This window comes from Crotalus tigris, unplaced genomic scaffold (assembly GCF_016545835.1).
Source record: "Crotalus tigris isolate CLP2741 ecotype Arizona unplaced genomic scaffold, ASM1654583v1 scf7180000018101.4720394464:4744507, whole genome shotgun sequence".
NCBI classification, from domain to species: Eukaryota; Metazoa; Chordata; class Lepidosauria; order Squamata; family Viperidae; genus Crotalus; species Crotalus tigris.
In genome coordinates, this window is record NW_024096823.1 from 2,069,263 (window position 1) to 2,089,479 (window position 20,217).

The following is a 20,217-nucleotide window of genomic DNA, read 5'->3' on the forward strand; positions in this document are numbered from 1 at the left end:
ATTAATAAGCTAATAAAGTAAGGTTCTACATTTAGGCAAGAAAAACCAAATACAAAGATATAGTATAGGTGGTACCTTGCTCAATAGTAGCAACTGTGGGAGGGATCTTGGAGTTCTAGTGGACAATCACTTAAATATGAGCCAGCAGTGTGCTGCAGCTGCCAGAAAAGCCAACATAGTGCGTTAACAGAGGGATAGAATCAAGATCAGCTGAAGTATTAATACCACTTTACAACGCCTTGGAAAGGCCACACTTGGAATACTGCATCCAGTTTTGGTCACCACGATGTAAAAAAGATGTTCAGACTCCAGAAAGAGTACAGAGAAGAGCAACAAAGATAATCAGGGGACTGGAGGCTAAAACGTACAAGGAATGGTTGCTGGAATTGGGTATGTCTAGTTTAATGAAGAGAAGGACGAGGGGTGACATGATACCAGTAATATCCCAGGGGTTGCCACAAAGAAGAGGGAGTCAAGCTATTCTTCAAAGCACCTGAAGGCAGAACAAGAAGTAATGGATGGAAATTAACCAAAGAGAGAAGCAACCTAGAACTAAGGAGAAACTTCCTGACAGTTAGAACAATTAACCAGGAATAACCTGCCTCCAACACTGGAAGTTTTTAAGTAGTGACTGGACAGCCATTTGTCTGAAATGGTATAGGGTTTCCTGCCTGAGCAGGGGGTTGGACTAGATGACCTCCCTTCCAACTTTATTATTATTATAATCATTAAAAAAAGTAAGCAAAGTCGGTCTTTGAAAGAGCTCCACAAGCTCTTGAATAGAATGGAAAGTGAAAAGTGTATTCTGAAAGGTGGCACTGGGCAATTTTTTTGCCAGGTATTTTATATGGACATGTTGATGAAATCATCAAACTCAACTTGAAGGAATTTTCCCCTATATTTGTTTGCTCAAAGTAGGGGCACAGGCACAGTGAGAGAAACCCTGTTGAGATCCATAACATTCCATAGAATAGAAGAAAGATAAGAGGAGTAAAGTATTGTTTGAGGCAGAATTTTTCTAGTGTTGACATTGAGAAACCGTTAACAAACCTAAATAAATAGCCTGATCTCCAGGAAAAGGTTGCAACATGGAAGCATTTTCACATGAAGAGTATCTTCAGCAGCTGTTAATGACAGTGTATCAAGCTGTCACTCAAGGCCCAAGTGCATAAATTGATTTTTTAAAAAAGTTGCAATCCAAGATGGCTTTTGTCCTTTTCCTGAATAAACATTATTGTACTTAACAAGTCCCACTTTATAATGCATTTGATGGCTTTTTGGGGAAAAAAGTACTTTTGATTTCTTTGCCACTTAGATAGAACAAGAAGAAAACAATGGTATTTGCTTGCTTACTTTTTCAAAAATAAAGTTTCAGAGGAAAAAAATCTTATCACCCACTCAGTTGGAACTATGTAAAGAGCTTCAGCTAAATACTTAGTAGCTGGCAAAGTTGGAAAATAATTTCCAAAGTAATTCAGCTATATAATTCAGCATAGTTCTCTGTTCCCTTTTTTAAAGAAAGGAAAAATGTGCTGGCCAGCCACATTTTATTCTACACCTGGAATCTTTGCATTTGGCGATAATTAGTAGGATACTGTATCTTGATAGTCCTTCAGGTGTTTGATTCTCATTCGTATTCTATTTTTTCCCCCTTACCAGCTGCTTTCAGTAATGAGATTAGCTCTATTTATCTACTCAGATTTTTTTTTTTTAACTCTTTTCCTTTCCTCTGCTATCAGATTTTCTATTGAGGGGACATTTTATGGACATAGGAGGAAAAGAAGGAGGAGAAAAGAAAAGCAACACTCTTGTTCAATGCATTAAAAATAATTCATTGTTGAATCTGAGGAAAATTTGCTAGGCTAAAATAACATATCCCTCAGCTATAGCTCCTCCAGATATTCTGTGCCTGAACTATAGCTCCTGATACCTACCCCCTTTGACTATCCTATGTGAGACTTCAAGAAGATAAAATCCGGATTATTTGGGTGAGGAATGTTAAATTTACACAAGCCCAAAATTTAAGGGAAAACTTTTATAAAATGTTTTATAGATGGCACCTTGATCCACAAAAAATGTCTCGTATGTATCCTGACTTGCAGCCTAAATGTTGGAGATGTGGATGTTTGGATGCTACTTATTATCATATCTGGTGGTTTTGTAAAAATATAAAAGCTTTTTGGATTAATATATGGTGGAATATTCAAAGAATTTTTAGAAGGAGGATAAAATTTATTCCACAATTGTTTTTGTTAGGTATTGTTTCTGATTGTGATAGTAAAGAGACTATATTGATGTTAAATTTAATTACAGCGGCCAGGTTGTTAGTAGGGCAATGTTGGAAGAAGGAATCTTTGCCTACTTTGCAAGAGTGGTTTTTAAAAGTTTCTTATTTGGCGGAAATGGCAAAGATCTCGGCTTTCTTGAAAGATCAATCGCAAGAGAAATACCTCCTGGTATTGAAAAAATGGATAGATTTCATACAGTATAAGTTGGATATAAAAAAATATTATTTAGTTTTTGAATAATTTATATTTAAACTTTAAGATATTCCATAGATATTTTTTTTAACTTTTTTATTTTTATTTTTTTTATTTGAATTTTTCTTTTCTGTTTCTTTTTTTCTTTCTTCTTGTATCCTTTTTATATATTGTTGTTAACTATTTTATAAGTTGTTTAATTAATGTATTTAGTTTTGCTTATGGTTTACATGTGTTTTAAGATTTTTTTAAAAAAAATTTTTAATTAAGCCTGTATTCAGCTCTGGGAAGGTCGGGGGAGGGTAGGGGAGGGTTGGGAGGGTTTGGGGAAGGGAATTTCTTTTTGTAAAACTTAAAAATTTTCAATAAAAAAAAGAAGAAGAAGATAAAATCCAGAAGTCTCAGCAGGATCACAGATCATCCAACCTTACTTACAAAATGATGAAGAAAAACCCCTATAGGTGCTGCTTCTTCACTCTCCTGAAAAACAGATCTATAGTGGGCTGCTATCTCGAAGACCTGGTGTTATCTCCAGGTTATGGATAGCATGAATCCAAATACCAAATACTAGGGAACAATAGCAACTTAGAACGTGCCTCTTTCCTCTGCTTGCAAGCGCTCCAAAAGCATCTGTTTAGCTACAGCAAGAAACAAAATGCTGGACTAAGATGGAGCGATCCGGCAGAGGTAGGATATATATATACATACATACATACATACATACATACATACAATTCTTCAAAGAAACATGTCAGATTTTAGTGCATTGCCAATGGCAAATGGAAGCTTTATGAGCAATTATGTACATATTTGGGTTGCTCCACCCCACCTACTCTACAATGAGATTTATTTATAAAAATAAATAGATCAAAAGGTCACCGTTCCACTTCTATTTATCTACATGACAGAGAAAACACCGGTTTATTAATAGTAAAGTTCTGAGGAAAGCTTTGCTCACTGATGCTGTTCAAAGGCAACAGAACAATAAAATCCACTCTTGATTCGGCATTAAGGAAAGAAAAAAGAGAGAGATTGCTCTTTTCAGATGATACTTTGTCTCTTGATTTTCTAGTTTCTTTAGTTGTCACCAGCCTAACACTTTCTTATCTCATAGTAACTGTATAATCTGTGTGTGTCTTAAATCACACATGCCACTTATGTGTGGTAGAACACAGCCTGCCATCATTCAAAGATCATTCAGCTGATTCCAGCATCAGTTGAAAAGCATCCATTTAGCATTTCTCATTGCCCATGAAAGTACATCTTCCAGTCAGATGCTGTGCTAGCAATCTAGTGTGTATGGACACTAGTGCTATGGCATCACTCTCATGCACAGTTCATTCTGACTATAAATCTTTGAACCGTGAATACTTAAAGGGAACCATAAGCGTTGGGATAGCTAGCAAATATGCATAAGAGTGGGTTATATTTCTGGTTCAAAAATGACTCTATAGCTTTTCTATGAACATAATAGTATCAATCCTCTAAATAATGTTCTAGCTGCAGATACAACTCACTGTACGTTATTTGCAGAAAGTTTCAAAACACTGTTGAAAATTGGGGTTGATTCACAATATATGTTTTCTGTATGAAAGCTGCATTGTTTAGAAACATGAAGAAAAATCATAATTAGATATAAATAGCAACACAGGCCTAGGGGAAAATATCAATTACCATAAATTATAATCATCCATGCTCAATATATTAAAATAGATTGCCATTGATTCCTGTGCCTACTCATTATATTTATACCAGTAGTAAATAAGTATTCAAGTTTACACAATTGTTAATAGTTAGATTATACAGTGCAAAATTTGAATACAGAATCCATGTAATGAATGGGAGAATATCCGTTCCAGAAACTAGTTCCACAAAATTGATCTAAGCTGACTTTTGATGTTCTTTTCATAGTGCCACGACTGGCAGCCAGGAGATAAGCAAGCAGTTAGCCATATTTTATCATCATGGTCAAGCAATTTAAAAAATTGCTCAGAGATGGTCTGAGTTGTTCAGAAGAAGTTAAGACAGAATGCAAAGCAGTATAAACTATTTGGAATTGTGTTGACTTCTTCAGTTGCCTAAGTTTTGCCCTCTAGCTAAGTTGTGATTGATTGATTGATTGATTTGATTGATTGATTATGTGCCACATGTTGACTATTAACTACCTCCACAATGAACTGTCCCTAACCTGATCTTTTGAGAATTTCAATCATGCATCCATGGCCTCTATAACCAAGTCCATCCACCTTGCCTATCTGCCCAACAACTTTATTTCAGTAAGTTATCATTGTGGAGGATAAAGATACATGTATGTTTTCCTCCTTATATTAACTACAATCAATATAATGATTTCAGCCAATTTGAAACTGCTTTGTTCAAGGTTCTGTTAATTTCTGGAATTAACCTGAAACATGTATAGAGTATAAAATGGTAGTCTGGGTGAACAAATAATGGGATTCCTCCATTTTTATAATCAACTTTGTCCTTATTTATGATTTCACACAAGACGTTATCAGCCAAAGACTTTCTTGAATTGGAGTAAGCTGAATCCATATACATAATACAGGGAGTCCTCAATTTAGGACTACAACTGAGCCCAAAATTTCTGTTGCTAAGCAAAGCAGTTATGTGAGTTTTGCCCTATTTATAATCTTTCTTGCCATAGTTGTTAAGTGAATCACTGCAGAATCTGACTTCCCCATTGACTTTGCTTGTAAGAAGGTGGCAAAAGGTGACCACGTGTTCCCGGGGCACTGCAACCATCATAAATATGAGTCAGTTGCCAAGTGTCTGGATTTTGATCACATAAGTCATTTTTTTCTGGGCCACTGTAACTTTTAATGGTCACTAAATGAAATGTTGTAAGTAGAAGACTACCTGTAGATTAGACTGTAAGAATATGAATAGGACACATATTTACCTTTAGTATATTTACTGAATAAATTATAACGAGCAAACTGTAGTAATCAGGATTCCATAGACACTCATTGCTATATACTGCCTAGAGTCATTGGATATAAGATGGGCAGGAAATAAAATTTTCTAAATAAATATACTGGAGAGAGGTTTTTTGTCTCTGTAACATATGAGCTTTGCTATTTTCACTCTTTTTCCACACTGCCAAGATCAGTCAGGGGAACATTACAAGTGACCCAGTTCATCTTTCGATACAGAAGTAGTTACTTTACTGATAATTATTCTGATTATGACTTTGCTTTATTCAAGTTGCTACGCTCATGAGAAATGTCGCTAGGATTCTGTGCCTGTTACATGAGGACTTTTGAAGTGCCAAATCATGCCATACTATAAGAAACAGTGTGGTAAACTGATTGACAGAAAAGAAGAGAGTTGGAGGTTCCTTGCTATTGAGAAATGTTTCAGTACACTCAGCTGATAATTAAGAAATCCTTGTAGATTATGCTTAGATTGGATATGAGATGAGAGAGGTCATAGATGATTGATTATATGCATGTCCAAGTACATTGCTGTTCTTTAAAATGTGTACTCAGCAATAACTCTACCCCATAGATATTTAGCAATTATTATGCCAGGTAATTTAGGTTAGTCATAAAGAAAACAGAAAGTACATTATTGAGCATTTCAGAAGAAGAAAAAAAAGTGTGGGGTTTGGGTTGGGTTTTTTTTTCCCCTATATAAGGGACACACTTTCCAATATAAAAAGAGATCAAGATTGGCTGGCTTAATTTGTATATACCAAATGAGGTCAGATAAGCTCCCTCTGTTGCTTTGCTTAGTAAAAATAATAATTTAGGCAGTCCTTTGAGGCATAAGTGAAGTATTGGCTGCTAAACTGCCAGAGATAGGTACAGCTTGTTCTTGTGGCTTCCTTTGTTCTGCTCTTGGTGGTGATTTATATATTATTTTTAATTGAGGTTCTAATTCAATTATTGCTGTCCATGTGTATTGTTAGCCTCCGAAGAGCTGTTGGTGCAAAGGGATAATATAATTCCAAGAAATGATGACAGCATAAGAAACATGTCATAACTGCGTTGAGGATCAGCAAGACAATACATTGTTTCCTTAGCTTCCAGATGTGAACAGAGAATTCACACATACCTTTATATGTGTCAGTTAAGTTATTTGTGCAATTTCTGAAGGACCTTAGCAGCAGAACCCGTGAGAATCTGACTCCATAACTTCATGCCTTTTTTCTATTATTGCCTCCCCTGTCTGTTACCTTCCCCCTCTTGCTTGGAAGAGTCCTCATATGAATGATGTCACTGCAATCCAAATGGCCATTGTGGCCAGTTTCTCATGATGCCTTACTCTAAAGACCCTCAGAGGACCACCTGTACTCCCGAAAGTTGCATCTGTTAATGCTTTGTTCTTTAAACTCGTCTGTGCAGTTTTCCAGAATTGCTTCATGCCATTGAGGATCCTCAAAGCAAGGCTTCAACAGGCAACTGTACCAGACAGCCAAGTTGCCTTTCGGGCTTCTCAGATGAGAACCCAGAGATTAGTCACTTTAGTTTTCAAAACAGACATTTTCCCACCCAAAGCCTTTGTATGCAGATTCTCCAAAATGAAGCATCGGAGCAGCTGGCTGCCCTCTTATGTCTATTCAGATGAGGATTTTGAGCCATTCTTCTGGTTTCCCCCATAGTTCAATCTGAGCATCTCACGGGTAGCAAAGCTGCGGGCCGACCCTGGGCTTAGAAGTTGTAGGGTAGAGTCTGATCAGTACTTGTTTAGGAATGGGCCAGGGAATACCAAAGTTGTAGAGTAAATAAGAAGTGGATGAGAATCAAAAATTGTTGCCAAGAAAACAACATGGAGGCGTGCCTGAAGTCATCAGGAATCAGCTTTCCAATTACAAAATTGTATGGCTGAGCAACCACCTGGATTGAAGAAGCAAAAGAGTACACATATAACCATTGTCTTCAGTTCCTTAAAGAAGCTATTGTATTTTCCTATGCTCGCTTAAGGATTTGGCAAATGGTACTACCTGTGTGCCAACACATGATCTACGTCACCATTTCTTCTTCAAATTTAGAAGAATGCCCATCCCTCTCAGATTTCTTTCTTATGTTTAAAAAATGCACGATGGTTTTAAAAACATCTATGGAGAGTAGCTTTCAGTCAGGATAGCCAGTGTGATATTGTGTTGAAGGTGCTGGACTAGGGGCAAAAAGACATAGGTTGTAGTCCCCCCACCTTAGGCATTGAAGCCAACTGGATAATCTTAGGCTAGTTGTCCTTTCTGAGCTCTACTCAGCATCAGCTGTTGTGAAAAACTGACTAAACAAAACTCTTGCCAGATCACACACTATAAGAACTAGGCATGCACAGTGCAAAAAGAAGTGGATCTTGTATTCCTGTGGGAGAAACAATAGGAATAGTAGCATCTATCAGAATACTAGAGCAATGTATAGAAAATGAACCTTAGAGCAATTTCATCTGGCAAGGTCTTACACTACGGCTTCTTAATTCTCCAGCTGTGAATATTGAGCTGTGAATAGTTTATTATTTAGTTTAGTTTAGCTTAGTTTAGTTTAGTTTATTTTTTTCCTGTTGCTTGCTTAGAATACTTGCACAAAATGTTTGTAAGTGGACTGTTTTGCATGAGTTCCAAAAGGCCTGTCTTAGCATTAGAAATAATTTATTACTTTTAATTTCCCCAACTTCTTTTACCCTATAAATTGACCTCTGTGTTCGATCCCAGCCTTTCCTTTTTCTAAATCACATCTATAAACTTTAAGTAATAAAGTCCTAGTAGCCTGTAACACAGCCAAGAGTATCTATCTCCCTGAAGATCTATTAAAACAGGAGGGTTTTTCTGATGATAAGCAATCCAATGAGTAGTTTATTTAATTTGTTATTGCTGGGCTTTTATAACCAAGGAAGGACAAAGAAGTGTTTGTGATGTTTCTTTGTGTGTTGATGTGTGTCTTTATCACAAATCCCATATAGGAAGGAGATAGGACAATTTTAGTGAAGACTACAAAATGTCTTGGGTCTGTCCACTGAAAGCAGCCTCATATCATCCTCATCAATGAAATTATATCTCACTGCATTGAGTCATGTTGTTTTCACTGATGCCTAAATCGGTACCTTGCAGCTTATCCATAGGTTATTTCCCCCCCCCCCATAGGTTATTTTTTTTTCCCCAGAGACAGAAGCTTCTGTTTTTCTACCTAATTTACAGGGTATGTAAGAATTCCTTTAGGGCAGTGTTTCTCAACCTTGATCATTTTAAGGCATGTGGACTTCAACTCCCAGAATTCCACAGCCAGCAATGCTGGCTGTAGAATTCTGGGAGTTGAAGTCCACATGTCTTAAAATTGTCAAGGTTGAGAAACACTGCTTTAGGGTGTTTGATTGTGGTGCTTTTGAATTCACTTCCTTGTTGAGATTGATATAGGGGGGAGGGTCTTCTCGTAATGCAGTTTTCTATTAGACATCTTCAAATCATTTTTATGTGTGCTGACTGAGCTTCCCCGTTTCATAATCTGAGAAAGCCAAAAAGAAACCAAGAGAAGCGCAGAAAGTGGTAGCTCCTCGGAGAGATCATGGTTTAACACAAGTCAAATGCATCCTTTTTTTTTTTTTTTTTGCAAAAGTATAAGAATATCGTATATGCTGATGAGAAACTCATTCCAATTTTCTTCTCCCTTGAAAATTATTTGGATATCCCTTCCCTTAAACTGAATCCAGAACATAAGGGCAAAAAAAAAAAAAATCACGAGATGTTTTTCACCAAGTGTGTCTTTTCTCATTTGTGAATTGCTTAGAATTGCTGAAAAAAAAAAATCAAGACCAAGACAGGGAACGTTCAAACAAACTGAGCTTATATTTGTAATTGGTAAAAAAAGGAAAGACGTTCTCAATTTATGCTCAGCTACGGTTGCCGTCATTAATGTGTGTGGTGTGCAGCTTTCTAGGCAGCAGATGGAAGTGATGTCCCTATGCCTCTGAAACCTTTTCTTTTCTTCCTAGTCTAACCTCCAGGTGTGGAATTCAGTTCAAAAACTTTGTCATGTCAGCCAAGAGGAGTTGGTCCATCCAATCACTGCCCCGAAAAACATAATATGGGTGACTCCCAGTCACCCTCTCTCAGCCCAACCCACCTCACAGGGAAAAATAGGAAAAATAGGAAAAAGGAAAGTATAGAAAAATGGGAAAAATAGGAAAAGGAAGGTGTAGATATATCTGTGGATAGATAGATAGATAGATAGATAGATAGATAGATAGATAGATAGATAGATAGATAGATAGATAGATAGATAGATAGATAGGATTTTAGCTTAGTCTGATGTGAAATAAATAAACCACTTTTGATTTGGTACAGTTGCCATAGTTTGAAACCACACAGGAATGGTTGAAGGGGCTTGACTGATACCTTTTATTCTTGTGTTTTTATTTTACTATTCAGCAGAGAATAAAAAAGAATGACAGAGACCTGCAGTACTCCAAATGTAATGCTCAGTTTCTTTATTAAATCCTGCACTCCAATTCCAGCTGTTTCTCACAGTGACTGGTAATTATAAAAATAACTAGTGCTCATAAAGAAAATGTATCAGCAGTTCTTTAGATGTTTCTAGACCTTAACAATACCATTTCCTTCAACAAGCAAGAATGCAGATCGTAATCAGCATTCATGCGGAGGATAAAAGTAAAGAAATCAATCTAATTTATCTTGCTTCTTCCCTTTTCCCATTCTTTTTGAGAGAAAGAAAGGGGTTGAAAAACAGCCACTGAATGCCCAAAAAAACAGAATGAGAGCTTGGGGAAAATTGGTTTTAGGTAATCTTCAACTTACGATCGTATAGCAGCAGTTGTTTGAAGCTACAGCAGTGATGACGGAAGAGACTTTTGACAGGTCCCTGAAGATTTAGCCATTGCAGCACCCTCATGATCAAAATTTGGGCACTTAGCAGCTTGTCCATACTTTAAAATACAGGGGTACTTCACCTTCCCACCTCTACCTATCTCTCCCCCGTCTATGCCTTTTGGCTCCCTGTGTCCCCTGCTTCCGTAGCCAACCTTCTCTGTGAAAGTGCTTCTTTTCACTTCTCCTAGTGACATGACAGATTTGAGGGGCTATCACAAAGAAGAAGGGGGTCAGTCTATTTTCCAAAGCCCCTGAAGGCAAAACAAGAAGCAATGGATGGAAACTAATCAAGGAGAGAAGCAACCTAGAAATAAAGAGAAATTTCCTAATCAATGGAACAGCTTGCCTCCAGAGGTTGTGCATGCTCCAATACTGGAAATTTTTAAAAAGAGATTGGACAGCCATTTGATATGATACAGGTAGTCCTGGACTTACAACAGGTCATTTAGTGACCTTCAAAGTTACAATGGCACTGACAAAAGTGACTTATGACCATTTTTCACACTTACAACCATTACAGCATCCCCATGGTCACATAATCAAAATTCAGATGCTCGTCAGCTGATTCATATTTATGATGGTCACAGTGACCAGGGGTCATGTGGCCACCTTTTGTGACCATCTGACAAGCAGACTCAATGGGGAATCCAGATTCACTTAACAACTGCAGCAATTCACTTAACAACCCTGGCAGGAAAGGTCGTAAAAGAGGGCAAAACTCGCTTAACAAATGTCTCACTTAGCCACAGACATTTTTGGCTCAATTGTGGTCATAAGTTGAGGACTATCTATAGTGGAGTCACATGCCTTAAGTAAATGTGATTCCTTAGTACATTCCATTAAATTCAACCCCCAGCATATAAGAATCCAATAGCAGAGAAGAGTAGAGTCTTGTGCATAGGGCAAAGTTTTGTACCTGTATGAAAGAGTAACCAGTCACGTATTTAGCCCACCATCTTCTATCAAAACCCAACACAGTAAACATTGGTATCAAAAAGCAGCCTTGCTCAAATTTGTGCCTTCCAAGTATGGTTAGACGAAAGGTCTCTTCAAGCTGCTTTGGGTTGTAATTGAATATAATTTTGTTTGGCTATCATGTTGGGGGGGGGGGTCTGTAGAGAAAGGTTTGTCACATCATAATATAGTTTTACTACTCATGTACCTGTTTGAGGACTATTAAAATTAGGGAGCTGAGAGTTAAATTATATGCGATTCAAGCTTCAGCCAGGGGGACATTCTCCTGTTTTCAAAGAGGGAACAAGGCAGTGATGATTGCCCGGGGGGGGGAGGCATTGCGGGAGGAGTACATCACAGCCTTTTACATAAGCTAGACAAAATGAAAACAAAGTTTGCTTTGGCTCTCTTTACCAGTCTTCAATTCCTTGTGAGTTGTTATGGGACTCTGGGATTGTTCAGCAATGTCAGGAACAAAAGATCTTAGAAAGGAAGAGCAGCCGTGCTTTCTGACCTTGAAAATTCATCTTCCCCCCCCCCTTTCCTTTGCCTCTCCTTTCTGTCCTTCTAAATCAGTGGTTCTCAACCTTTCTAATGCCGCAACCCCATAATACAGTTCCCCATGTTGTGGTCACCCCCAACCACTTATACATCACTGGGTGCCAGGGGCGTGGCCAAAAAAGGGGGAAAAATGGCAGACAGCCTTGTTTGGCGACCCCTGTGAAATGGTCGTTCGACCCCAAATGGGGTCCCGACCCACAGGTTGAGAACCACTGTTCTAAATGGATTTGAGCTGATTGGAAGGGGACTGTGGAGAAGATGATAGATAGATAGATAGATAGATAGATAGATAGATAGATAGATAGATAGATAGATAGATAGATAGATAGGATAGGGAAAGAGAGCTTAGATGAGAGAAAAAAGAGGGAGAGAGATAATAGATAGGGAGAGCAAAAGAGAAAGATGATAGACAGATGATAGATAGATAGATAGATAGATAGATAGATAGATAGATAGATAGATAGATAGATAGATAGATAGATAGATGATTAGAGAGAGATGATAGGGAGATGATAGGAAGAGAGAGACAGAGAGAGATGAGATGATAGAGAGATAGATAATAGAGAGAGAGATGAGAGAGAAACAGAGAGAAATATAGAAATTATAGAAATATATTTCAGATAAAAATTGAGGATGCTAATGACAGTCTTTTATGTAGCAAATTTTTGTATTTCAGAGGATCAAGGAACAAGTAACAAAAGAGATCTCAAGTGTTTTCAGAGAGCTTGAGTAAAACTTAACTAAACAGGGAAAGCCAGCATTTGCTCGCTGTTTGCCAACATATAGCCCCTTCAACAGCATAAAGACCCATGGAAATAAAGTATCTTTAAATATTTAATGGTCTATAAATTACTTGAATCAATAATAGAATAAATGGCATCCCTTATATATCGCCAGAAGCTTTTAGGTTTTTCTAAAAAAAAAAATATTCTGGACATTCTGTGCACACATGTTTATTTTTCAATGGTGTTTGACTTTTTGAACACTGCTTGCTTTATTAGACGTTTATTATACAACTTTCAAAGTTAAGGGGCAAAACTTAAAACATTAATATTAAACAAATGCATATTGTACTCAGTCATTGGTGGCTTCCCAAGTAAAACTTATGAAAGTTCTGAAATGTTTATTTATTGACTTATTAGATCTGTTTGGAGGCCACAACTTCAAAGACTCTTAATGCCTTGAATTCATAAAAGCAATAAAGCCAGCCCATAAAATGGCACAAATAAACCACCAATCAACATTCACAAATATGGCAAGGCCAATGGCTGGACAGAAAAAAAAGTTATCCTGATGACCTTCCTAAATATCAGCGGAGGAGGGGAGGGAAACTGGGGTCTTCCTGGAAAGGCACTCCAACTTTTGACTAGGGGTATTTGATCAGTATGGATTAGATCAGTGGTTCTCAACCTTTTTAATGCCACGACCCCCAACCGATCATAAGTCGAGGACTAAACCGGTCGTAAGTCGAGGACTAAACTGGTCGTAAGTCGAGGACTACCCAACCGGTTGTAAGTCAAGGACTTTCCCTGCCCAGGAGCGCCACTCATGCGTGGTGCCGCCCCCTGCCCCGGCCGAGGCGTAGCTGGCAAGCAGCAGAGACGGAGCAGGCCGACCACCGGCTGGGCCACCAGCTGGCCCAGCCCAAGGGAGGTAAGGCACCTGCCGGAAAAGGGGAAAAAATGGTGGACAGCCTTGCTTGGCAACCCCCGTGAAATGGTCGATGGACCCCAAATGGGGTCGCGACCATAGGTTGAGAACCGCTGGATTAGATGGTCAGGTTCTCCTGGAAGCAAATAGTCCTGGAGGTAAACAGGAGCTGGCCTTCTAATGCAGGGGTGCCCAACCTTGGCAACTTTAAGACTTGTGGATTTCAACTCCCAGGATTCCCCAGCCAGCCAGTCCAGTTCTGGGAACTGAAGTCCAAAAGTTTTAAAGTTCCCACTGTTGGACACCCCTTTATTACAGGGATCAGAAGCCAATTGTTCTTTGCCTTTTTTCTGTTTTTAAAGGTTCTTAAAGCTCCAAAATGGTCCTTAATTGATTACAAGTTCCTAAACTGAACCAGACCAAGGCAATCTTAATCTTAAAATGGTGCAGGCTGCCCATCTTTTATAAGGTGGTACAGTACCTAGAAGTGGCTGGCATTACATTCCTCCCTATTTAAATTCAGCGGAATGACAGAAAGTAACTTTTTGTTATTGTTGTCGTTCTCTTTTATTGTGAACTTGGCACTAGTTAAAAGGCTCCTTAATTGTGCCTGCTGTTGAGCTTTTCATGGTTTTACATCTAAAATGAGCTCTTCGGCTGAAGAGAGGAGCAGCTTATTTTCCCTTAAAACTTTTTACTTGCAACTTCATGTATTAGATGGAGGGGGGGTGTCTTACAAATTCCCTGTTCAGCAAAAAGATTGACAGCTCTACCCCCCCAAAACTGCATTCGGCAAACAATGATCAGAGAAGCTGAAAGTTCCCTTTAATCAGAATTCACCGTAATTCGCCCTAATGTAGAGGCTGATAGATTTTTCAGGCATAATGTAATTCCTAATGAAGTAAAGTTTAGTTTAGTTTTGTTAAGGGAGCTTTTGACACCGCTGGGTATTGCAAGCCATTTCTTCTCCTTGTAAGGGTTAGATCAGGGGTCTTCAAACTTGGCCCTTTTGTGACTTGTGGTCTTCAACTCCCAGAATTCCTCAACCGGGCAGGCAGGCTGAGGAATTCTGGGAGTTGAAGTCCACAAGTCATAAAAGGGCCACGTTTGAAGACCCCTGGGTTAGACGGAGGAGCAGAGCAGAAGAAGTACAGTAAATAGGTTTCAGTAGATTCTTTGTCCAGCAGAGTTGAAATCTCCTTTTGGGCTCCCCTAACACTTTAAAAAAATGTTCCTATTCCCAAGCTGTTACTGAATTTTCTAGCACAACCTATTAACAGCTTCTGCTGAAATGAAACCCAGTGTCTTGCAGAATTGATTAAGTGTGAAGTGTGATCAGTCCATTCTGGAAGAGAGTTGAAGCACCATATTCTGGCAGGTACCGGCTTCTGTTTGCCCTTCACAAGAACAGACAGAAGCCTGTATCTTGTGTGATGAAAACAAGTGAATGTGTATTTTTGAAGAAATGGGGGAAATGAGACAGAAGCACTTTACTATTTTATAAGAAACCCAAGGGGCAGTGCTTTTTTTGTTTTAAAAAAAAATGTACTAGAACTCACACGTCATACAATTCACCTTGCCTACCCTACAAGGTTCCATCCAAAAAAGGTGCCAGAACTCTGTTCTGGGCATTCTATGACAAAAAAAAAAGCCCTGCCAAGGAGTGTTTGGTAATGCTACAAAATCAGCTCTAGGGAACGCTACTTCCTTTCCCTGCCCCCCACAACTACAAAATGGTGCTAGTAATTATACAACTTGCCTTAACAACTGACTATAGCAATTGATAGAGTTCTCTTAAAAATTGAGATAGAAAATGCATACCTGACGTGTTAACCATGAAAATCGGTTGACCGTAGTTCTCTTCTACCAAAAGAGCGCCTGGGTTTTAAGAATTAAAATGTTCGGTTGAAGAGGCAGAACTGGCAGAAAAGCCATACTGGAGTCAGCACTGGGGAATCTGCAACTCTTCTGATGCTGCTTAACTACACTAGAACAGCTCCAGAGACATGTAGTTCCACAACATCAGAAGACCCACAGGTTTTCTGTCTTTGATTTCAGTGCATCTCTCAATATTGGGCCAGAGGTCAGGTTTACTTTAGTTGCAAATAACGTTCACTGAAAATGAACATGACCTTCTTCCAGTTTTCTTAACTAATAGCTATTTCTCTCTCCCCCCTCTCCCTCTCTTTGTCTCTCTTCCTTCTCTCCTTGGCAGGCCTGTGACGGAGGATTAGACAACATTAGTGGAGTCATGCTTCACACAGCCGTATCTTGCTGGCAGCCATTTCTAAGTCTGGCTGTGCTGCTACTTTTCATAGGATCCACCCTAGGTTGCCCAGCTCGTTGTGAATGCTCAGCACAGAATAAGTCTGTCAGTTGTCATCGGAGGCGCCTGATTGCCATCCCGGAGGGCATCCCCATAGAGACTAAAATCTTGGATCTTAGCAAGAACAGGCTAAAAAACGTCAATCCGGAGGAGTTCACAGCTTTCCCTTTGCTTGAAGAGATAGATCTCAGCGACAACATCGTGGCCAATGTTGAGCCTGGGGCCTTTAACAGCCTGTTTAATTTGCGCTCTTTGCGACTGAAAGGGAATCGTCTAAAGCTGGTCCCTTTAGGGGTCTTCACTGGCTTGTCAAACTTAACAAAGCTGGATATTAGTGAGAACAAGATTGTCATCCTGCTGGATTACATGTTCCAGGATCTGCACAACCTCAAATCCCTTGAGGTTGGGGATAATGATCTGGTTTACATCTCCCACCGGGCCTTTAATGGATTGCTTAGTCTGGAGCACCTCACTCTGGAAAAATGCAACCTAACAGCTGTACCAACAGAGGCCCTTTCCTACCTTCACAACCTCATCAGCCTGCACCTGAGACATCTCAATATCAACCTGTTGCCTGCATATGCCTTTAAGAGATTGTTCCACCTGAAAAACCTAGAAATAGATTATTGGCCTATGCTTGACACAATCCCTCCCAACAGTCTTTATGGCCTGAACCTCACTTCTCTCTCCATTACCAATACCAATTTGTCCACCATCCCTTATTCTGCTCTGAAGCATCTGGTTTACCTGACCCACCTGAATCTTTCCTACAATCCCATAAGCACAATCGAATCGGGCATGCTTGCAGATGTGCTGCGCCTGCAAGAGTTGCACATAGTGGGGGCCCAGCTGCACACCGTTGAACCTCATGCTTTCCAAGGCCTTCGATTCCTCCGCGTGTTGAACGTGTCCCAAAACCTATTGGAAACTCTGGAGGAGAATGTGTTCCATTCCGTCAAATCCCTGGAAGTTCTCTGTATAAGCAACAATCCCCTGGCTTGTGACTGCCGCTTGCTCTGGATCTTACAAAGGCAGCCCATGCTGCAGTTTGGTGGCCAGCAACCAATGTGTGCCGGCCCAGACAGTGTCAAAGAGAGGCCATTTAAAGACTTCCATAGCACGGCCCTTTCTTTCTACTTCACTTGCAAGAAGCCCAGGATCTATGAAAAGAAGCTGCAGTACTTGGTGGTTGAAGAAGGGCAGACAGTGCAGTTCTTGTGTCATGCAGAAGGAGATCCCCAGCCAACTATTGCCTGGTTGACACCGCGACGGAGACTGGTCACCGCAAAATCCAGCGGGAGAGCAACAGTGCTTGGAGATGGTACACTTGAGATCCGGTTTGCTCAAGATCAAGATAGTGGGGTTTATGTTTGTGTGGCCAGCAATGCTGCTGGGAATGACACCTCCTCAGCCACCCTCACCGTCAAGGGGTTTGCCTCAGATCGTTTTCTTTACGCCAACAGGACTCCTATGTACATGACAGATTCCAATGACACCAGTTCCAATGGAACCAATGTGAATACATTTGCTCTGGACCTTAAGACAATACTGGTGTCGACGGCCATGGGCTGTTTCACATTCCTTGGGGTTGTTTTATTTTGTTTCTTACTACTTTTTGTGTGGAGCCGTGGGAAAGGCAAGCATAAAACCAGCATCGACCTTGAGTACGTCCCCCGTAAAAACAATGGCGCAGTGGTGGAAGGGGAGGTTTCAGGACCACGCAGGTTCAATATGAAAATGATTTGATGGTTGTGCTCTAGCATTATTAATTTTGCCCTTTTCCTTCTTCTGTGGCATTTGAACCAATTTTCAACACACTTGGCAAAATAAGGAGGCCAGGCTGGAGGCGGCTCCACTTGGCTGCCACCGTGTCAAGCGGTAGATGGAAATCAAAAAGACTGTCTGAGATTGTACAGCAGAGCCTCGTGTTTTGAGGCGGCGTGAGTGAGTGAGAGGGCTTTTTCCTTTTTTTTCTTTTTCTTTTTTTGCAGAGTTTGGCAAACAGCACTAATTGTTTGCATTGCAAATTTTATGGCATTCTGGGGATTTCAGTAACAAACGGTCAGCTCATGGATACTTGTTGGAAACGTTTTTACCACTACAAAGCAAACAAAAAAAAAACCTCCTACTACAGTATAGGATTTCATGTTTTAAATGTGAGAAAGAGAAAGAGAGAGAGACATTTGTTTACAATCTACTCTGCAGTAAAATTTGTATCTATAGCTCATTTGCTAAATCCTTGCATCCTTACTTTCTAGTTGGTTCAAGGCCGCAAAAATTAATGCATTGCTGTAATATCTGTATGTGTGTATGTATGTATTACAGTAATACATACATAGTTTAAAGCAATACAGATGAGAGATTTTGTTCCATCCACAGTGACTGACCCAGGTGTGATATCCCTCTTCCCAAATTTCTAGTCAAATTTTAAAATTGGACTTCTGAAACAGTTAGAGACGATGGTGTCTTGAGATTTGAATTTACATCCAAGACGCGAAGGAAATCCTCAAAGCAGGCAGAATTTGTGTTGATTCTCTTCATAGAAAGAAAAGGCACAGGCTTAATTTTAATACAAAATGGATTTTAAAAACATATATGTGGGATCAGACTAGAACAGTTTACTGTAAAAAGGTGGAGGTCTAACCTTGTCCGCTTTTGGAGACATAAAATCGGGCGGATCACACACAAAGGACAGTCTCTTTTATTTTTATCCTGCCCTGCCAAATACACCTCCATCCCCCACCATCGCCACATCTGTTTCAATTTCTGGCCTATCATTTAGAAAATGTGAACCTGTCCTAGGAAAATGAAACTAGGGCACCACATTCTGCCACTTGCTTAGGAAAAAGCTATCAGTGTTGCATTTAGGGAAACAATTTAAAAAAAACAAAAAGACGTACAAAAGATTTGGGGGATAGAAGTAGATCCTCCCCGATGCCAAACAATTAAATTTGGTGCAAGAAGAGGCGATGCCACTCACCCGTATTGGTTTTCCTTCAGGCCACATTATTGCCAAACTGAGAGCCCCTGTCAGTTTTGTATTTATTGCTGGTGGAGGCTGAGCAACAGAGTTCTCCTGCTGTGTCTTCTTCATGCAAAGATGCCTTGGCTACATGAACCAGTAAGAAAACCCAGAGAGATACCATTTGTGTTTTCAATATAGTGAGAAAGCAAAGAATTGAGAGCAGGGAAGCAAGTCTCTTTTGGGTTATGTAAAACACAACCCTATGAATTTTAAGAGCATTTTGCTTTTTCACTTAATTCCTCGCAACACATATAGGAGAATCCTATGGCCAGTATGACTAAGCACCTGCTAAGGAAAGTGATGCATGCCTTTGGCATCAGTGCAGAGGTAGGGAAGCATTTGCCTTCAAGATATTGGGATATCTCCCACAATTTCTTGCAGGGAACACACTAATTAGAATTGATGGAAGGCAGCCCAAAGACAGAAAGAACAAAGTTGCCCGTCCAGTTATAAACTCCATTCAGTGGAGTATAATGGGAATATAGAATGGGTTCATTTGTGTGTGTGTGTGTATGTGTGTATGTGTGTATAGAGAGGGGGGGGGGAGAGAGAAACAATTTTCCCAAGGAACAAACATCTTTGCTGTTTGATATTGATGAAGAACATGGTTGCCATTGCTGAAAAGAATTGTTGAAGAACATGGTTGCCATTGCTGAAGAGAAGAAACGTTCAGGGTAAGCTGGTGGTTGAGAAATTAGACTATGCAGAAGGGGCCGTGTCCTCAGTGCCACTAAACATTCCTTCGGGAAACTGCCACGTGTGGTACAGGTTTGTGATATTTTCTCTTCCCTGCCACAAGTTCAAAGGCAAACAAGCAAAGAAAAAAAAAACTACTGTGTGAACTAGCTTTAGAAAGGCAAAGGCTTAATCCCTTGAATTTGTAGTAATTATTGTTAGAAAGTCATCATTCTTTGATTGTTCATGTTGCCAGTTGCCAATTGCCTACTTACCTTTACTTGCCTTTTCTCCCAATGTGGAAGTCCACATGGGTAGGAATGGATTGGAATAATATGTACGAGGGAAACTTTCTTGAGCTGTTTATTTTTATTCATGTGTTAGCTGATTATTTTTATTTATGTGTTTTCCCTCTCAAGATAATAAAGAAGCACTATGGGTTAATACTGGTATGACAATATGGAGGTGTCATGTTCTGTTGCTTGTTGAACCCCAACTCCCTGAATTCCTACAATCGCTATAATAATTTGGGGATTCTGGGAGTTGTGGTCCCAACAGGTTTATGACACATTGGTTAGAGAAGGCTACTCTCATACATTCATATCTTTCAAGTCTTTATTCCAGCCTTTATTCCAATGTTAAAATATTTAATATTTAAAATATTAAGCTTCTGTGGTGAACTACAGCAAACGAG

General features: G+C 39.5%; 1 protein-coding gene across 8 annotated transcripts in view; it reads left to right on the forward strand.

Moving 5' to 3' along the window:
• The window catches only part of LINGO2 (leucine rich repeat and Ig domain containing 2), a 684,882-nt gene extending 665,215 nt beyond the window's left edge, over positions 1-19,667 (forward strand). For all 8 annotated transcript variants that reach the window (XM_039347805.1, XM_039347804.1, XM_039347803.1 and 5 more), the window contains one exon: positions 15,713-19,667. In XM_039347805.1, coding sequence (XP_039203739.1) covers positions 15,749-17,569 — 1,821 coding nt within the window. In that variant the 5' untranslated portion in view covers positions 15,713-15,748 and the 3' untranslated portion in view covers positions 17,570-19,667. The remainder of the gene's footprint in view (positions 1-15,712) is intronic.
• Positions 19,668-20,217: the final 550 nt, after the last annotated feature.